This window comes from Cyprinodon tularosa, unplaced genomic scaffold (genome assembly GCF_016077235.1).
Source record: "Cyprinodon tularosa strain WSP-4 unplaced genomic scaffold, ASM1607723v1 ctg140, whole genome shotgun sequence".
NCBI classification, from domain to species: domain Eukaryota; kingdom Metazoa; phylum Chordata; class Actinopteri; order Cyprinodontiformes; family Cyprinodontidae; genus Cyprinodon; species Cyprinodon tularosa.
In genome coordinates, this window is record NW_024038221.1 from 1284459 (window position 1) to 1303596 (window position 19138).

At 38.2% G+C, this 19138-nt stretch overlaps 1 protein-coding gene across 3 annotated transcripts in view; it reads left to right on the forward strand.

Moving 5' to 3' along the window:
* dnajc6 (DnaJ (Hsp40) homolog, subfamily C, member 6) overlaps positions 1-19138 on the forward strand; it is a 61513-nt gene that overhangs the window by 17206 nt on the left and 25169 nt on the right. For all 3 annotated transcript variants that reach the window (XM_038278382.1, XM_038278380.1, XM_038278381.1), the window contains 3 exons: positions 5959-6094; positions 15810-15859; positions 16976-17124. In XM_038278382.1, the coding sequence (XP_038134310.1) occupies positions 5959-6094; positions 15810-15859; positions 16976-17124 (335 nt within the window). The remainder of the gene's footprint in view (positions 1-5958; positions 6095-15809; positions 15860-16975; positions 17125-19138) is intronic.

A 19138-nucleotide genomic window follows, 5' to 3' on the forward strand; every position in this document is an offset into this window, starting at 1 on the left:
AGATGACTTTGAAAGGCTTGAAAAAGGATGATATTTTACCTTTAGATTAGGGCTGCAACAATGAATCGATAAAATCGATAAAAATCGACTTTTAAAAGCGTTGGCAACGAATCTCATCATCGATTAGTTGTGTCGCGCGATTAATGCGTCATCCGCCGCCATCGTCACTGTCACTTCACTGAAACGGGGGAAGAAGAAAAAAAATACGGCAGAGCGAGGCAACGCCGCAGGTGCAGTGTTGCCAACTCAGCGACTTTGTCGCTATACTTAGCGACTTTTCAGACCCCTCCAGCGACTATTTTTCAAAAAAGCGACTAGTGACAAATCTGGCAGCTTTTTACGGTGTCACTGGCGGCTTTTGGAGACTCTTACGTGAAAGCATGTATCGTTCCTACTCTGCCGTGGGGCGCCTCCCCCATCCCAACCCCGTTCTCCCGCTCCCACAGGAGTCCCTCTCAGCGCTGCAGTCAGAGCCGCAGGATGTTTACCCTGAGCGTCCAGACTGCAAATGAAGCGCGCATGCGCCGGGATTGACAGCGCAAACTGATCACAATAATTAAAATAGCCTGCGCTTTGTAAAGTGAAAGAAGTCGTAACATGCAACTTTTGTAAAAAGAAATTTACATGGCACGGAAGCACCACTGTTATGACGCAGCACCTGAAAAGAAAACCCGTTGCAGCCTTCGATGTCAGTGAAGAGAGCTGATCAGCAGGGTGAGTGACCATGTTTGTTTCATTTTAAAGTGGGGAAACGTAACGTTAGTTTCTCAGGTAGCTCATCTGATGCTTTCCTTACCGTGTTAGTAGGTCACAGACAGTGATAAGGTTGGCTACTTATTTTACTTTTAATTTCATTTGAATTAGCTTAAGCAGCATTTATATTATCTTTATAAATAAATTAACTTGCAAATTATGAGGGCAAGGCGTTTAAAGTTTAAATCTTCTGGCAAAGATAAAGTAAAGAAGAACATGCAATTTATGGAAGTAAAGCAGAATAAAATCCAGCAAGATCAGTAATATGTCAATTAATTATATGCCACATTCCCATGTAAATATCTGTTTTTGGAGGATGTGTTTTTTGGCACCCCTAGTTCTCTCATTTTTATTCCAAATACAATTTATAATTTGAATCACAGGGCTATTTTTATCTCTATGGTTCAGTATTTTCTCAAGTAGCAACTTTAACTGTTATACTTTCCTGTCTTAGAAGGCAGAACTCTTCTAGTATAAAAAAAACTCATTTGTTGATATGGGGGGGCCTATTGTTTGAACCCCTTAGGGGCTTTTAAAAACAAAAATGCCTGTCTTTTTTTGCGCTTTATGAAACAAAGTAGCCTATATCTTGTGGATGTACAGCTACATTTCTCATGTAAGTTTGCGTAGTTTTAACACAAACATTTATTTCTCATATTGCACCAGTACAGTTAATGAGCAACCTGTACTTGTGTGCTTGTTTCTTCTGTCTAAAATGTTTATTTTGGAATAAAGAGGTTAATATATAAAAAATATTTTTTGTCCGATTCATCGATTAATCGAAAAAATAATCGGCCGATTCATCGATTTTTAAAATAATCGTTAGTTGCAGCCCTACTTTAGATTATTTTGCGTCTTATCAATTTTGTGTTTAAGCGAATTTCAATCTTTGGACCTTTTGCTGGGTCACTAAAACCGTTTACTTTAGATCTAGTTTTGTGTTTAGGGTTTAGTTCTATTGAAAGGAGAACTTCTGTGCCAATCTGACACCTTTTTTCATCTTTCAATATGTTTCCTTTCAGTATTTGCTAGAATGCACATGTATTCATACAGATGGGTCACTCTGCCCATCAGCTATCACTATCTTCCCTCTTCATGGGGACAACAAACCATTCCCACAGTATGATAATGCCACCGTGTTTTCTAATAGCTTTTGGGGGAAACTTGAAGCTGAGATATTGGGACATGATGCTGGAATTTGATCCATTGGGATCTTTAAGGACAGAGCCTCGGTTATCGGTTTGCCCCATTTAGTGCTGCTCTATGTGCTGCCCTTCATCACTGGTATTGACTCAATTCCACTCCTTTCCATTATCTTAGTCTTCCATGCCCCTCATATCGTATTAAAATCTTAAATGATCAGCCTGGGTCACTACAAAATGTTATTAAGAATTTCATTTAGAAAAAACATCTTGATAAAATAAAACACACAAAACAACTTCTCAATGTGCCAACTGGGATTATTAATTTTAGGCTTTAATATGTTAGCTTGTAAAGGTGTTAAAATATCAGTGTATTTAGAGATGATTCTCTCACAGCTGCATCCAAAACAGTTACCTCAGAAATATGATGGAAATTTTATTTAATCTTTACCCTTTGTTTTTTTTTTTATTAATTTTATGAAATGCCTAATTTTATGGAACAATTTGTGCTTTTAAAAGTCAAAAGTACTCCATCATTAAGCAGTATAGACATTGTTATATTGTTTTCCTATAACATAAAAGCCATGTAGGGAACATAGTAAAGATGTGAAAGAAGATTTTGTGTGAAGGAAGACCAAAATGGAACAATCTCACTTATAGGCAAAACGAAATTTTGAAATATTGTGATGGCAGCATCCTCCTGTGGCATAGTTATTTTTGTTGTAGCTAAGGAAAATGGAAACTGGTCAAAATTTTACAGGGAAAAAACAGCCTTAAAAAAGAATTGAGATCATGATAAAGGTTTATCTTCATAGATAGTCAATTAAAATCTACGACAAGTCCTGATAAGCTCTCCCTCTAGCATGGATGATCTTCAGCAAAGATAAAAGGTTATATACCCTGGATAAAGAAAGAGTTTTCTGCAGCTGTAACTGCAAAAAACAATGAAAAAGAATGTAAAAAATATTGACTCATGTACACTACATTTCTGATTAGTTGGTATAGCAGAAGGAATTGTATTTTTTCCCAGAGAGTTGCACTGAAACAACATCTATCCAGGTGATGTTATAGAAAGAGTGTCTATTCTCTTGCTGTCAGGCAGTTGTGAGTTTTTAAATATACTAGTCACACTTTTTACAGTTTTATAAGCTATTTAATTTTCCTTGATGATTAGATAGAACAACTTGTAATAATTTTTTTGGCTACAAAATGTTATATCAGTGTTTGCCTTCTCTGCCAAATTTATGCAGAAATGACACTGTTGTTGCTATCAGCAGATTGCAGAGTGGATTAGATGTAGAGACAGAGACAGAAAGAGAAAGATGAGGGACAGAGACTCTCAGATCACCAGTGGCATGCTGACTCAGACATAACACTTGGGTGTCTTCCAACATACACTAGAGATGCACACAAGTGAAGCTGGTATGCATTTTGTTGTGTCTCCTCTTTGTGTGCCCTTGTGCTTCAGTACTTTACAGTCAAGATGCATTTTACGGAGTGACTCATCGGTTCATTGTAACATATAAACCAAAATGTCAGCACATGTACAGGACATCATAAGGTGTGAAATATACTCTAGATTTTAAGTGCTTTTAGCTCAGACTGATCATTACAATGAGAGGATGTAAAACATGGAACTGAAGTCTGTCATTTTTCTTCATCTGAGTTTTAATCAACATGCGGTCTCTGATATGAAAGCTTTTTTCACATTAGAGACCGCAAAAATCACATGTCGCGTTCCCCAAGAGTCCATCTTAAGGCCCCTTTTATTCAATATCGACATGCTCCACTAATTCAGATCTTAACAACATTGGTTACCATAACAATGCAGACGGCGTAAACTGTTCATTAGGATGTCATCAGGTGACTATGAACCCATTCAAGCATGGGAACACTTAAAAAGAAAAAAATAATAATAAATTAAAATCATGTGTTGATTTTTGTAGAGCTCATTAGTGCAGCAGTGTCTTCACTGGTCTGCCTTAAAAGTGAATTAGACTACTGCATTTAATCCAGAAGATTGCTGCCAGCATCCTCACCTAAACTAAGACATTGGAGCACATCAGCCCAGAACTAAAGTCCTTCTACTGCCTCTCTGAATATCAGAGAATAGACTTAAAATACTTCTGTTAGTCTACAAATTACTAAATGGCTTAGCAACAAAATACATCACAGACAAGTCTTTTATTTTTTGGTTGGGTGGATCAACCACTCAGACCTCTCAGGCCATCTAAGTCAGATCGACTCTACATACTCAGAAAAATTATAACCAGCTCAAGCTTTTCAAAAATAATACTGCCACATTAGGTCTTGTGTCCTGTGTCAGTATTAGACATTTAAAAAGATCCCAGCAAGCAAATAGGAAACAAAGCAAAAACACACAATACTAAATAAAATGCAAAATAAAAAGGGCTCTTTTGTGCATAATAAAAAAAAAATGCAGAATGAAAAAAGAAATTTACCTCAAATTACAAAAACAAAAGCGGAAATTCTATCCAAATATTAGAGCATTTTAGAGACCCAAATGCAGAAGACCAAACAGGGAGACCAGGGGAAAAGGTTTAACAGGTTTTATTAAAGAGATAATGCAGAGAGAAGTGTTGCTCTGAACACTGCTCAACCGGAACTGCAAAGTGAGGGGGAAGACACAGCGATTAGTTCAGGCTCAGTGGGAAATTTGATTCGTGAACTTGTAGAAGAGGATCTGGTTGCTGACTCACGTTTTCAGAGAAGTTGTTGAATCTTTGACTCCAGTCTGTATGCTGTAGTTCCAGTGTTTGTCTGATTCGCTGGAGGGCAGAACAGGGTTTACCCAGAATGCGGCTGTTTGTAGGTGAACAGAGAAAACTGACTGCCACTCAGATTTCCTACGGTACTTGAACGGGTCGTAGTGGAGGTGAATCCCTTTCTCAGTGTGAAGCTCAAACGATCTCTTGGGGAAAGTGGGTCCAAACCTCCTGTTTAAACCCCAGCTCAGTTTGAAGTTCAGTTAATCCTTCCTGGGAGAGAAGGTCAGAGAAATCCAGTTTGCAGGATGACTTCCTGTCAAGAGGCAAAGACAAAAACAATGTTAAAACTCAGGTTGACAAGAACTCAGTTTGACTCAGCAAAATTCAGCTTGGCTAGAGTCCCCAAAACTGGCAAACACTCTGGCGTCAAGGTAGTGGCAGTCAGCAGCTTAAGAACACTCCGTAACGAGGAAACCATTAGCAGGTGTGTGAGGAGGCGGACCAGAACCAGGCGCCTCCTGGTGGAGGAAGGGAGACAAACACAGAACACAAACACACAGACAGGAGTCCTGACAAACATTGCCAACGCCTCCAAAAAAAACATTTAAATAATGTAATAAATAGCTTTTTATTTATCTTTTATATGGGACAGCTTTTTTTTAAAAGGATGAGGCCAAGGTCATCAGTTTCACAGCTGATTTATTGAACGTTTGAATTGGTGTGCGGGGAGATGCTGACATGCAGTTTACAACAGTCTTCATTTTCTAGTGGATTACTTTTTAGGAATGTATTTGTACTCACACCTTTTGCAGCAATGGTTTAGCGGCACGTCTTACAAATTAGTGCGTTTTGTTCCACGTCAAACCATGCCATATACTGCTTAGCTGAAACACCGGCTGCCGCCATATTTAGTTTTCCGGTTGCTGTAGTGTGCGTGCCGCGCAGAAAATAATCCTGTTTGGAGGAGGGGTTTATAATGCATTCAAAGTGTGTGTCAGAAATAAAATTTCTCAGTGAAATAGATGCAGACGGCTTAATGTGTACTTAATGGTTGCAATAGAGTCAACTTCTGTCTCATTTTAATATTAACTTTTACTGTTTCTAATGTAAAGCACTAGCAGCAACAGTTATCTTGCCACTAACTATAAAATTAAACTAGCCTTTACCCATTAGATCTATTTTGATTATTATAAGTCATCCTTGGGTTGACAATCAAGTCTTCTCTTTCATCTGAAAAATACTGAATAAGTTGTTTTCTGTGTGGATCCACACCAGCCTGTCTGACTGGGTGCCCCTTCAGTGGATTCAAGTCTGCATAATGTTTTTATTTTCAGATATGGATGCAGGCTACGGGGGAGGGCTGTTGGACATGGTGAAGGGAGGAGCAGGGAAGTTCTTCAGTAACTTTAAAGACAACTTAAAAGACACTCTAAAGGACACCTCAACAAAGGTCATGCATCAGGTCGCCACGTAAGTAAACCCTAAACTCATATTGCATTTCCAGAATTTTGAGGAAGTTAAGGTTTCACATCGGGGAATCTATATTTTACTCTTGTTAATGATCAAAGTATATTTATCTTCCTTTATAAAGATGTCCTGTTTGTATATTAGGCCCATTCTTTAAATGGTTTGTATGTAAAACAATATGCAAAACGATAGCATGAAATCTGAATTTCAATCAGGTGCAACTCAAATTGTATTTCTAAAATGAGCAGAATAGCAGGAGCAAACTTTTGAGCGTTTGACATTATGAATATTTCCCCATATTATTAATTATGATTTTTCAAAAATTTTCTCTGCTGATTTACTCCAATTTTTAAAAGGTGGATCAGACAAACAGCATGTTTTGTTTCTGCCATTTTCTCTCCTTAATACACTGTTTTTATTTTCTCTTACGGCCTAAGTTGAGCCATAAATAACGGTTGTTGATTGGAAACAACAACAAAATTGTTCCAGATTTATCCTTAAATTGACATCGGTTAGAGTTAAGCTGTCTTAGGGTTCAATGTAAATGCCTGATATAATACAGCTAAACTTTACAGGGTGTCTAAAATTGTTGGACAAATTCTTGCATGGGATATATGGCATATAATATTAGAGACAAGGCATGAAGTATTTAATTATAAGATTTGTATTTTTACAAGTAAGGATATTTTCAAGTTAGGTTGTTTTAGATTTTAAAAAGCACCTTCCTTAAAAACTCCTGAAAATAAATTGCAAGTTTAGTCTATATTTTTCTTATCGTTCTTTAATATTTCTCATGATTTAATTAAATTTTTTTTACTATTTTTCCTGCAGAACGATTAGAGTTTATTCAGTTATTTGTTTTTATTTCCAATACGTGCAGGTGCTTTACATCTGAAAGGCCTCATGTTTCTGTTAACTTCTGTGGCGATGGGCTCATCCATGTTGAATGATGAACTTATATAACTGCAGTTATTGTTTCACGCTTTTGTTGTTCTTTCAGGCATTTTCTGAACCCTTCAACGAACTGTGATCTATAGATTATAAATAAACCTACCTGCAGAGTGGGCGAATTGGCCCTACCTTTCATGTGTTGTTTGGTTGCTTACAGTAACTGTCTGTTGGAGCTTAAAAGAGGAACCGCTCATTGTGGATGGAGGGAGGAAACGGGAGGTTGACACGGCTCAATTGTTCCAGTATGTTTGTGCACAGGCATCTGCTCTGGCTTGCACAAAGGGGCCTCTGTATTTCACAGGCATACACTCACACATACACAGCGCGTATGTGTCTTGACTCAGCAAGTTTGATGGTATTTATTCCTCTCTCATGTCCTCCTTCTTCCAGTCATTCTGTACAGTTTTAATCTTTCTTTTCTCTCTCTGTTTCTCTGTTGTCTTTTCCTTCTCTAGCTGAATTATTCATGTCGGCCCATGGTGCCAAATGGCCTGTGCACTGCTGATCCTAATGTATTCATTTCATCCAGGCCATGCATGCAGGGGTGTGTGTTTGAGTGGAGTTTAAAGGTATTTGTGAGTGTGCTGTTTGCATGATGGGGAGGTAGGAGCAGAAGCTGAAGGAGTATAAACAAAAATAGTTCAGAATATTTACAGACATTCAGAGTCACTCCTAAGCATTGCTGCTGTTATTTTTTTTGCCTTTGTGGAATTTAATCCTGGTCCTGTACTATATATAGCCAAGGAAAAAATCAATGCAGGGATCACTAGAAATAACAATGACCTACATTTTAACTAATCAAATCTATATAAAGCCAAATTATATAGTGATTTACAAGAATATTGAAGAAAAAAAGTTTTCTTGGTAGTTAATCTCATAGACTAACATAGAGTACTGCATGAATGTGAAGTAGAAAGAAAACATTGCATAGTTTAGTACATTTTCTAAACATTTTGATGTAAATATATATTCTGTTGAACCAGTATGCTATATTTACTACTGCATACATGGGTTTATCACCTTAATAACATCAACATCAACACGTTGCCTTTTTTTCCCAGTAAAAACTCTCTAACTCAGTGGTTCCCAAAGATTTTCTTCTGGGCCCCCTTTGTATTACAATAAAATTTCCACGCCCCAACCCAAAAAAAAAAAAAAAAAAAATCAACTGGGCACACACATCGTTCAACCAGATATAATTAGGGCTGGGTACCGAACTTCGGTTCTTTTATGGTACCGACCGAAATGCTTCGGTTCTACAGGGTATCGAAACATGCCTCGTCTTTCGGTACCAAGTTTCGGTGATTGGCTGTAACACTTAACGTGATTGCGTCATCCAGGAAAAATACACAGGTGGTCACGCCTACAGCCAGGGTTCATGTGTTTCTGTTGTGAACTGGTTGTGAGCGTCGCGGAAACCCTTTAAAATGCCCCCCAGGTCAAAAGTGCGGCTTCACTTTATTAAGACTGATGCTAATAGTGCGCAATGCAATACATCGTGCACGGAGACAATTTAAGACCGGAAAGTTGCTCGGTGTTTGACTGCAAGAAGAGCGGACCGCAGCCGGCGCGACCATCCTCCTCTCAGCAGCCCGTGGGCAGAGCAAAGCCAGAGCGGAGTAATGCTGTAATAATGCTGCAATTTCAAACTGGACGCAGCAGGAGAAGCAAAATCACGTCTGCTGCTTCCTTTTTTGATGCTTGTTCCAGCTTCTGACGCGCGGCTGAAGCTGCTTTGCTGCTCTGGCTGCGCGGTGCAAAAGTGGCTCTGATGCGCGTTGGGCGGAGCTACTCTATCCTTTATTTGCCTTGCAGCTATATTTGCTGTGATCAGTGGGAATAAAGTAGTTTTATTATGTTTTTAAGTGGGAAAATCCACCTGAAAACTTAATCACTGCAGTCAGTTCATCCATATCAGCCTTCCAATATTCTTTGTCAGAGCCGCTCAGACCCCCACATACCAGCGGTGCGCTGTCAGTAGGATCCCATTCAACGGGCTTGTTTGTCAGACATGGTAAACTGCTAAGTAAAAAGGTCCTCACAATGTTACAGTGAATATTAGACACTGATTTTTTTTTTTTTTTTTATGTAAGAGGAAAAATGTAAATGGAAAAATCAGAGCTTAAAATAAAACTCAAGATTTGTACTTTTTTATGTTGTGTAATTTTCTTTTTCTTCGAATTGATATTATAAAACTGGTATCGAAAAAAGTATCGTTCAGGAACCGGTATCGAAGTGAAGGTATCGGTATTGGTACCGGTACCGAAAATTTTTTAACAATACCCAGCCCTAGATATAATAAACCTATACACATACACTCACCGGCCACTTTATTAGGTACCCCATGCTAGTAACGGGTTGGACCCCCTTTTGCCTTCAGAACTGCCTCAATTCTTCGTGGCATAGATTCAACAAGGTGCTGGAAGCATTCCTCAGGGAGTTTGGTCCATATTGACATGATGGCATCACACAGTTGCCGCAGATTTGTCGACTGCACATCCATGATACGAATCTCCCGTTCTACCACATCCCAAAGATGCTCTATTGGATTGAGATCTGGTGACTGCGGAGGCCATTTGAGTACAGTGAACTCATTGTCATGTTCAAGAAACCAGTCTGAGATGATTCCAGCTTTATGACATGGCGCATTATCCTGCTGAAAGTAGCCATCAGAAGTTGGGTACATTGTGGTCATAAAGGGATGGACATGGTCAGCAACAATACTCAGGTAGGCTGTGGCGTTGCAACGATGCTCAATTGGTACCAAGGGGCCCAAAGAGTGCCAAGAAAATATTCCCCACACCATGACACCACCACCACCAGCCTGAACCGTTGATACAAGGCAGGATGGATCCATGCTTTCATGTTGTAGACGCCAAATTCTGACCCTACCATCTGAATGTCGCAGCAGAAATCGAGACTCATCAGACCAGGCATCGTTTTTCCAATCTTCTATTGTCTAATTACGATGAGCTTGTGCAAATTGTAGCCTCAGTTTCCTGTTCTTAGCTGAAAGGAGTGGCACCCGGTGTGGTCTTCTGCTGCTGTAGCCCATCTGCCTCAAAGTTCGACGTACTGTGCGTTCAGATATGCTCTTCTGCCCACCTTGGTTGTAACGGGTGGTTATTTGAGTCACTGTTGCCCTTCTATCAGCTCGAACCAGTCTGGCCATTCTCCTCTGACCTCTGGCATCAACAAGGCATTTCCGCCCACAGAACTGCCGCTCACTGGATGTTTTTTCTTTTTCGGACCATTCTCTGTAAACCCTAGAGATGGTTGTGCGTGAAAATCCCAGTAGATCAGCAGTTTCTGAAATACTCAGACCAGCCCTTCTGGCACCAACAATCATGCCACGTTCAAAGTCACTCAAATCACCTTTCTTCCCCATACTGATGCTCGGTTTGAACTGCAGGAGATTGTCTTGACCATGTCTACATGCCTAAATGCACTGAGTTGCCGCCATGTGATTGGCTGCTTAGAAATTAAGTGTTAACGAGCAGTTGGACAGGTGTACCTAATAAAGTGGCCGGTGAGTGTATTTTGTTTTCAAACTCCACTGAAGTTTATTTCACACTTCAGGTTGCAACAAAACAAACTACACACCATCTTTACAGTGGAACACTTTTGTGTAACTGTATTTTTTTCATAGTTCTATACTGTAGATTAGAAGAGGATTCTTTGTTGTCTGTGTTATTTTAAACATATTTCTTTTTTTTTATTTGTAACAATATTTAACTTTGCTATCATCAATACATTAAAAAAGCCTCTGTGTAAAATGGAGTGAAAACATTGAACAGCTCCCTGAGAGTTTTTTCTTTGTACTTTAATCCTTCCATCTTTTCAGTGGCTGTAGTGAGCCTGCTTGTTGCTGCAGATCTTCTCAAATCTGCGTTGCAGTGTCACAAGTGTCCATTATGCTCAGTCAAGCAAGCACTGTTTTTTTTTTCTTCATTCATATATACCGCTTCCCGCGCCCCCCCTGCAATGGCATTGCGCCCCCCCTAGGGGGCACGCCCCACACTTTGGGAACCACTGCTCTAACTAAACATCCAGTTTTCTTTCCTCTCACCCTTTAACAATTGAAATTGCTTTGAACTTTGATTGGACCTTTCCAGCTAAAGAAACTGCTTAAATCTAAACCACTGTCCAGTTCCTCTGGTAGTAGGTTTAGTGTTTTTTTCCTGTTACTTGGTGAACCTTTGCCCCCGTCTCAAGTCTACTCACTAAATAATTATATTATGGAACCTATTGTAGTGGCTAAAATCCTATATTTTAGGCTACTGGTGGTTGTTGTTGAAAGGCATTGGTTTTATATTTGCTCAATTAAGATTCAGAATGGCGGTCTTCCGTTTGACATAAAATAAAGTCATATATTTTCAGTACAATGTCCATTGTCTTACTGTTTCACTTAAGACCCAAAAAAATTTGATATACACCCAAACCAAGCACAATAGAAAACTGTTTGCCTCACCCTTTTAACAACACCTAAACAGAATTGATGGTTGACCTTAAATAACCCATCCCCCCATCAGACACTCAGAACTCAAAATTAAATACGCCCCCTGGTGGCGACAAACACCAAAGGATAAATGGCTCCTAAACCTAGATTACCTATATTACCGGTACATATATTATGGAACCTTCACAGGTTCCTATACTATAGGAACCTGTGTATGACTAATTTGTCAAAGGCAGTGATAAATTTTGATAACAAATACAATAGTTGACAGTTTGAAGGTAAATCTTCTTCCTTTATACTGCATGTATCTTCTAAATGATCTGTTAGCGTTCGAGGTAAAAGCAACAATTTTACTAGATACCCGTGAGCACAGATACTTTTCTTATTTTTTCACTTACCTAATGCTATTTTAAAAACTTATGCTTTACCAAGAGCGATGCTCGGTTACTGGCTTTAAACTTCCAATTTGTGAAAGCGACTGGCAGTTCCCTACTACTGCATGTATTGTTCTAGTGTTTGTTATACCCCCGTTTTACTATTGTGTATATGCCTCACCCGTGTACTGTTCATAAAGATACTGTAGGAGATAAATGAAACTTCAGCCTTGTGTTTCCTCTCCTCTTACGCTGTAGTATACCTGTAGGATACGTAATATGATATACAGCTCTGTCTTTCATATTTGTAATTATATACTTTATTCTTAGGCCTTATTCACACCTCTCCAAATCAGTGTTTACAGGTGTGGCCATAACGCTACACTTTGGTCTTATAACTCCTAAGGTATTTGTTTCAGAGGTTTTGTCCATCTGTGTTGTTTGGTGAAGCAAATGAAGCAGATATTTTCCAAATGCTTCATTATTGTACAGCTGAACTGCTGTGTATGTATTGTGGGGGTCAGTTGTGACAAAAATATTAGTTAATCCACCTGATTATGACTTGGTTTTAATAGAATTCCTTATTTCCCACTTCTTCTTTAGAGTTAAAAATAAAAAGCTAAACAGCATTTTAATGTTTTTTCTTTTCTCATTTAGTGAAATTAATAGTTATTATTCTCCACCCAATTTTAAAGGCTTAATGGAGCATTGGATGCAATATGTAAGGTTCTATTAGACACCCAGAGCTTCACCAATATTTAGTATGCAATCCCTACTCATGTGTGAGGATAGTTAACTGTAAAGGGCCTATATCATGCAACCTTCCTGAGCTTTTAACTATGTTATAATGCTGTCCCTTCACGAGAATCAAGCCCAAAGTGGGATTTTGCTTGTCCAAGTAATCCTCCATTCCCTGTCATGTCCTGGAAATACTAGGTTGTACTTTCTCTTCTGGAATCACAAGTAGCTAAAACTTATCTCAATAGAACTTTCTCCACCCAACCCCTCCAGGAAGCACTTACCTTAACCTTGCTGCGCCTGCCCAGTAAACAGCACTCTTTTTACAGGTCAGATTGCTATGATTATGTCTCAAAGTTGAAATATGGCTCATTTACCAGCTAATCTGCAGAGTGACAACAACCGTTCTTGTTTAAGCTAGTACCTTAGTTGTGAAAATGTTTTCTTTTGGCCACAAAAGGTCTCAGACTTCAGTTTTCCTTATGTAGAGCCAAGTTGCCAGAGGTGACCTGATTAGACAAAGTTATGAAAGAGGTGGCACCCACATGGTAGAGACAAATTCAGTTTGAAGGCAAGTGTCTTTCTTCTAGGTTGGATGAAAACAGCTATAATTTCATAACAAATAAATACTTTCTAGTACCAAAGGCAGTATTTTATAACATATGGCTATAGCTGACTAGTATGTTTTATACATTGAATACCAGCTATTCACTTAGTGTCCCTAAAAGTCCCCTTACAGTTTAAAACTACAGTGTATATTCCATAAAGTCTAGCTTTTAAAGTCATATTACTTTTAGAAATAGAATAAAAGAATTAAGATTTATATTAAATGTCTTAAAAACCTATTTTGGGTAAGATTTACGCACACCTTTTGAACATATCTTTTTTCGTTTCGTTTTGTATATTTTTGGTTTGCATTTGGAGTTTTAGGGATTTGGAAAGTTTTCTTGTTTTATTGTGAAGCTTTTTTAATATTTCTTACTATCTGTCTTCTTAGAAACTCTGCCTTAGTTAATTTGCAAGTAAAACCATCGAAACTGTTAAGGAGCAAGTCTGGAGCTTATTGGAAGGAAAAAGAAACTTTTAGGATTGCAGTCCTTACCTTGGCTCTCATTCGACACCCCAGTGACTTTCGCTCGGTTGCTGTGGACCCCTGTCTCATTGATATTCAAAGCAACACAATCTCTTTGTTTCTGTACCTGTTTAACCCGAGAATGAGCCACAGACCCAGTCTGGCCCAAATGTTAAGCAGTCTATATTAGGATCTCTGAGGAAACTTTAATTTCAAATATAAAACTTTAACTGCAAATACTCAAACAGCTTTTGTTGTGAAATATATGTGAGGCTTTTTGTTTAAATTTGTGTTTTGATTTACTAGAGACTCTTCTGTGACTCCTCTCCTCTCAGATAATTGAGCCCAACAATCATTTTATGCTCCAACATTTACTTCCCAAGTACAAATACCCTTTTATATTGCTGGAACTGCTGCCTACTGCACGTGTGTTAACTGGTTTCTCTTAAAAAAAAAAATAAAAAAAATAAAAAAAAAACAAGCCCAAAACTAATCTGTCAAAAACTTTTTTCTTTTTTTCTTTGAGGTAGAATTTGTCCATCAATTGTGTTAAAAACCTTAAATGTAATAATTTAAGGTTATCTATGAAGACGTAATTGAGTCCTCTTTTCCGCAATCCAGATGTCCAGGCTTGGTTTGTACTGGGTCTCTATATCAGCAACTCATAATAACAGAGAGCGGTCTGTGCCAGCTCAGTTGACTCCACAGGATTTTCATAGTGAACTACTATTGACTCACTTTTAAGGAACAACACTGGTAGATTACATGTGTGCTACTCTTCTGGTTTAATCTGGTGGTTCCTTTCTGTTGTCTGTGATTCCGTTGCAGGAAAGGATTGACTATCTCTGTGTATGCATAGCTGCTTCTTCTTCAAAAATTGGAAATATAATGTATGGCTAAGCCTGTGAAGTAAAAGGAAGGGTATTCATTGGGGGGATTCCCACTTAGTATCTACTTGATTCAGGGAAGCCCAGTCAACAGTAGTAATCCTGATTAAAAAGTCCTTACACGGACACAGAAGCCTGTACTCCAGTTTCTCAGATTTGCATTTCATTCATCCCACTGATTTAACAGGAACTGTCGGAATCCCTGAATTGAAATGTTTGAAGCTTAGTTGTTCTGACCTTCTCTTTGTGAATTTGATTGTCTTTAATTGTCTTTAAAAATAATATTTTACCTTCTGTATGTATTTATGTAAACAAATACATGTTCATTGTGGTTCTAAAGAAATAAGATTTTTTTTTTCATTTATATTGAGGAAAAAGTAGGCAGTAAATCACAAAACATACACAAAGTTTACTGTCATTTTGTGTATACAAACAAAATATCAATGCATACAGCTTACAACAGTGAATGAGCAGCTTACAACAGTGAAATGAAATGAATATTACCACTTATAAAGTGCAGCAGTGATCAAGAGTGTAAACAGGGAAAAAGAAAAGGAATAGAAAACCAGAAAAGGAAACCAGTTTAAATGTCAAGGTGCAAAAGGCATTGTTATGGAAAAGTTCAGTGCAGTGTAAAATAAATAAGTATAGTGTAAAATGCAGTAGAACAATTGAGTTGTTTTCTATTCAAAGTGGTTATGAAAACATTATCAGCCACATTGGCAGTGCAAATATGTTTTCAAGTGTGATGCAGAGTCTAGATTAGAGTTTTCAACAATGTCATGGCTGTGGGGAAAAAGCTGTTGCAGAATCTGCTGATCATGCATCAAATGCTGCAAAGCCTCTTCCCAGAGGGCAGCAGGGAGAACCATCCATGGTGTTGGTGTGAGCCCCGATGAAAAGTATTCATAGCTTTTTTTTGACAATTCCTAACGTGAAGTTCATAAACTTTAAGTCATTGCAGAGGAATGTTATGTAATAGACCAACACAAGGTACAGAAATACTGTACTGTGAGATAAAAGGAAAACGTATACACAGCCTCAGAGAAGGAAGAAATAAAAAGAATCTTTAAAAATGTGCCGAAATAATCAAAAATGTGTAGGTAAAAAAAAAACGAATTGCTGTTAATATGAATTGATTATAGCTTTAAGTCAGTTTTAAGAGGGGTTGTTCTTTCAAACTGCATTATTAGCATAAAAAGATCACTTTACAAGATCTTTTTTTTGTTTGTTTCAGGTATACTAAAGGAGAGCTGGACATTGCTTACATTACCTCAAGAATCATAGGTAAGAAACTGCTTTATAATAAAAAAACGTTATTATGGATGTTTATTTTATTTATTAAACATGAAATACTGGTGTAAAATATGTAACCCTATTTATTTGATACAGACATCATGTCAGGGGTTTGGTTGAGGTTTGAGGACCCAAATGCAGAGGTAGAGAGGCTGAGGAGATTTCTTGCAGTTTTTATGGGGGAAAAAACAGTAAACAAAGGCAGGAATCCAATAATCCAACTAATAATGTAAACCCAACCAAAACCATGGAGACATCAGGGGAAAATAATCACGAGTAGCCAGGGAGAGACGAGGTAGGAAGAAAAGAGCATTGAGATCCAGCAACGACAAGGAACCAACAAGGAGTGACAGCAGAGGGAGAGAATATATAGCTGACTGAGACAAAGGCAGGACTAACGAGCAGATGAGGAGCAGGTGTGAGAGGAGACAATGAGGGAGCCAAAGGGAAAGGAACACACACACACACACACACACACACACACACACACACACACACACACACACACACACACACACACACACACACACACACACACACACACACACACACACACACACACACGTGTGGGCAACAGAGGACAACAGAAAAACCCGAGAACTAACATAAATCTAGAAACTACAACAAAACAGGAATTAAACCAATAAGACTGGAAAACACGGAGCAAAGTAAAACACAACAGAACCAAGACCATGACACATCAAGCAGAAGTAATGCTCAGGTTTGTTAGCACATGAGTTAGTCTTCATCATCAGTCCTTAGAGAGCTTTTAGGACAAGGTCACAATTACATCAGATATGGATTTAAGACAGGAATTAAAACATTTAGGCATTTGTACATGGATGAAATTAAGGCATTTGTAGCTACTTCACAAATTACTCAATGCTTTAGATTATCACGAGTATGATGATGAGGTCCAAGCCAAAGTCGGTTGAAAATATATTTTTTGTGACCATATAATTGACATACCACTGATGGATCATTTGCTAATGGAAATCGTTTTTTTTTGTAATCTATTTATTTATCTAGGATTTCTCTGTTCTGAAATTCATAAATATTGTAAACATGGAAAAAAACATCTGCTTCTTTCTTTTTTTTTTTCTTTAGTCATGACGTACCCAGCAGAGTCAGTTCAGATTGGCTATCAGAACCACGTTGAAGACATCCGCTCCTTCCTCGACAGTCGTCATGCCGACCACTACACAGTTTTCAACCTTTCACAGCGGAACTACCGGGGCGCCAAATTCTCAAACAGGGTGTGTGATTATATCTCATATGACTGCAGATGCAAGTGCTTGGGTACTAGTTTTAATTCAATCAACAAATCAACTTCAGGCCAACAAAGGGTGATTTATTTGCTGTCAGGCTGCCAGTTTTGATAATCTTTCGTGGACATTTCAGCTTTTAATGAGCAGCAGTTCTCTTAATGTGAGCTTTGAAAAATCAGTTAAGGAAGAAGTTTTTTTTTGCTTGCTTAACTCAGGGTCCCCGCGGGTCCTTAAAAAGTCTTTAAAGTAATTGAATTCTTCAAAATAAAACTAAGGCCTTGATTGGTATTAAAATGTCTTAAATCAGTCTTTCGTAGGTCTTAATTTTTAAAACATCATAAATAGGATTATTTTTATTGCGGTTTATTTTTGTAATCTAAATAAAACGCCAAATTAACAATTTTTTTTTAATAAAAAATAAAAAAAGGCTCGCCATTATTGGTTCCATCCCGATAGCGGAACCAATAAAGCGTTGTTGCAGCCGGGACATTTGGGAGATGTACCATTAACTTTTGTCTGGAAAATATGAGCAAGTGTAAATGCAACCAAAATTGGCTCCAGCCAAGAGTTTTCTCCATGGCTAAAACCAGGGAACATACATGAGGCACAGTGCATTTTGTGCAAGAAGTCATTCAAGCTCGGAAAGATGGGAATTAAGGCAGTGGAGGCGCACATGCGAAGCACGAAACACAAAGCGTCAAAATCGAGTTACAATCGAGAAACAGCCGGTATTTCTCGGTTTTGTTCAACCCTTGTCTCTGCAATGCCTCCACTTATCACCAAATCAAACATACTAAGAAAACGATACAAAGAAAAATAGCTGCAAAAAAGATTTAGCACTGGTTATGTTGTGGCTTTAAAACTGATTTGTTTTGTTCCCTGCTAAAACAAACTTGTGAATTCAGTTAAATAATTGTTAAAATATATCCGTCATTTGTGTGTTTTTAGCTTTCTTCCTGTATGGGAAGTTTTTCAAAATTTAAAACATTAGTGCAGTGGTTTAATAAACCTTTGGGTTAAGTTGTCGCAAGCAGGTTTTTTCTTGTGTTTCTTGTAAATTTGGTCTTAAATTTTTATTTCAAGTGGCATTAAAAAGTCTTAAAAAGTCTTGAATTTAACTTGCCTTATGCTGTAGGAACCCTGTAACTATTATCCTCAACTAGGTTGTATTTTTATGTTGAAGACCTCGGGAAGACTAGAAAGGCTGGATTCTGAAAGCAACACCTTTCACTATCATTTTGGCAGTTCAAAGTGAGGCCAGGAAAGGTACCAAGGCTCTTTCCCGCTGTATTAAGTAGAATAAAGCATTGCCCCTCCTGCATCTTTTGTTGTGCATGGGCAGTTTGCTCTCTGAAAGATGGCACCTTTTTGCTTGCAAGTCACAAGAAGTTGAGTCATGATGTGAAATTTAAAGGAGCCCCATTCATCACTTCTGCTAAGGTAATAGTTGTCAGGATTTGGTTGCTGTTTGAGGACCCAAATGCAGAGGCAGGGAGGCAGAGGTGAGTTTCTTGATAATTTAATGAACACTTAACAGACAACAGAGGCAGGAATCCAAAAAGTCAAACGTGGAAAAAAAAGTCAAACAAACCAGAAACCATGGAGACATCAGGGGAACAAACAATCTCGACGAGGAAGACTCAGTGAGACGGAGTTGGAGAAAGTTAGAAGAGGAACCAGCACTGAGGAACTGCACAAAGAGTGTATTTATGAGAGACTGAAACAAAGAGAGGACTAAGGAGCAGATTGGGAGCAGGTGAGAAAAGAGCAGACAGGAAAGGAGCTAGGTAAAACACAAGGAGAACACAAGAGGGCGGCAGAGGGCAACAGATAAAAACCTGAAAACTGAAAAATAACCAGAGAACACAACAAAATAAGATTTAAACCACTAAAACTAGAAAACATGGAGCAAAGTAAAACTGAAAACTCAAAAGAAAACATAACAGAACCAAGACTGACAATAGTGTTTTACAGCTGCAGATGGAAAGCTAGAAGTAACATG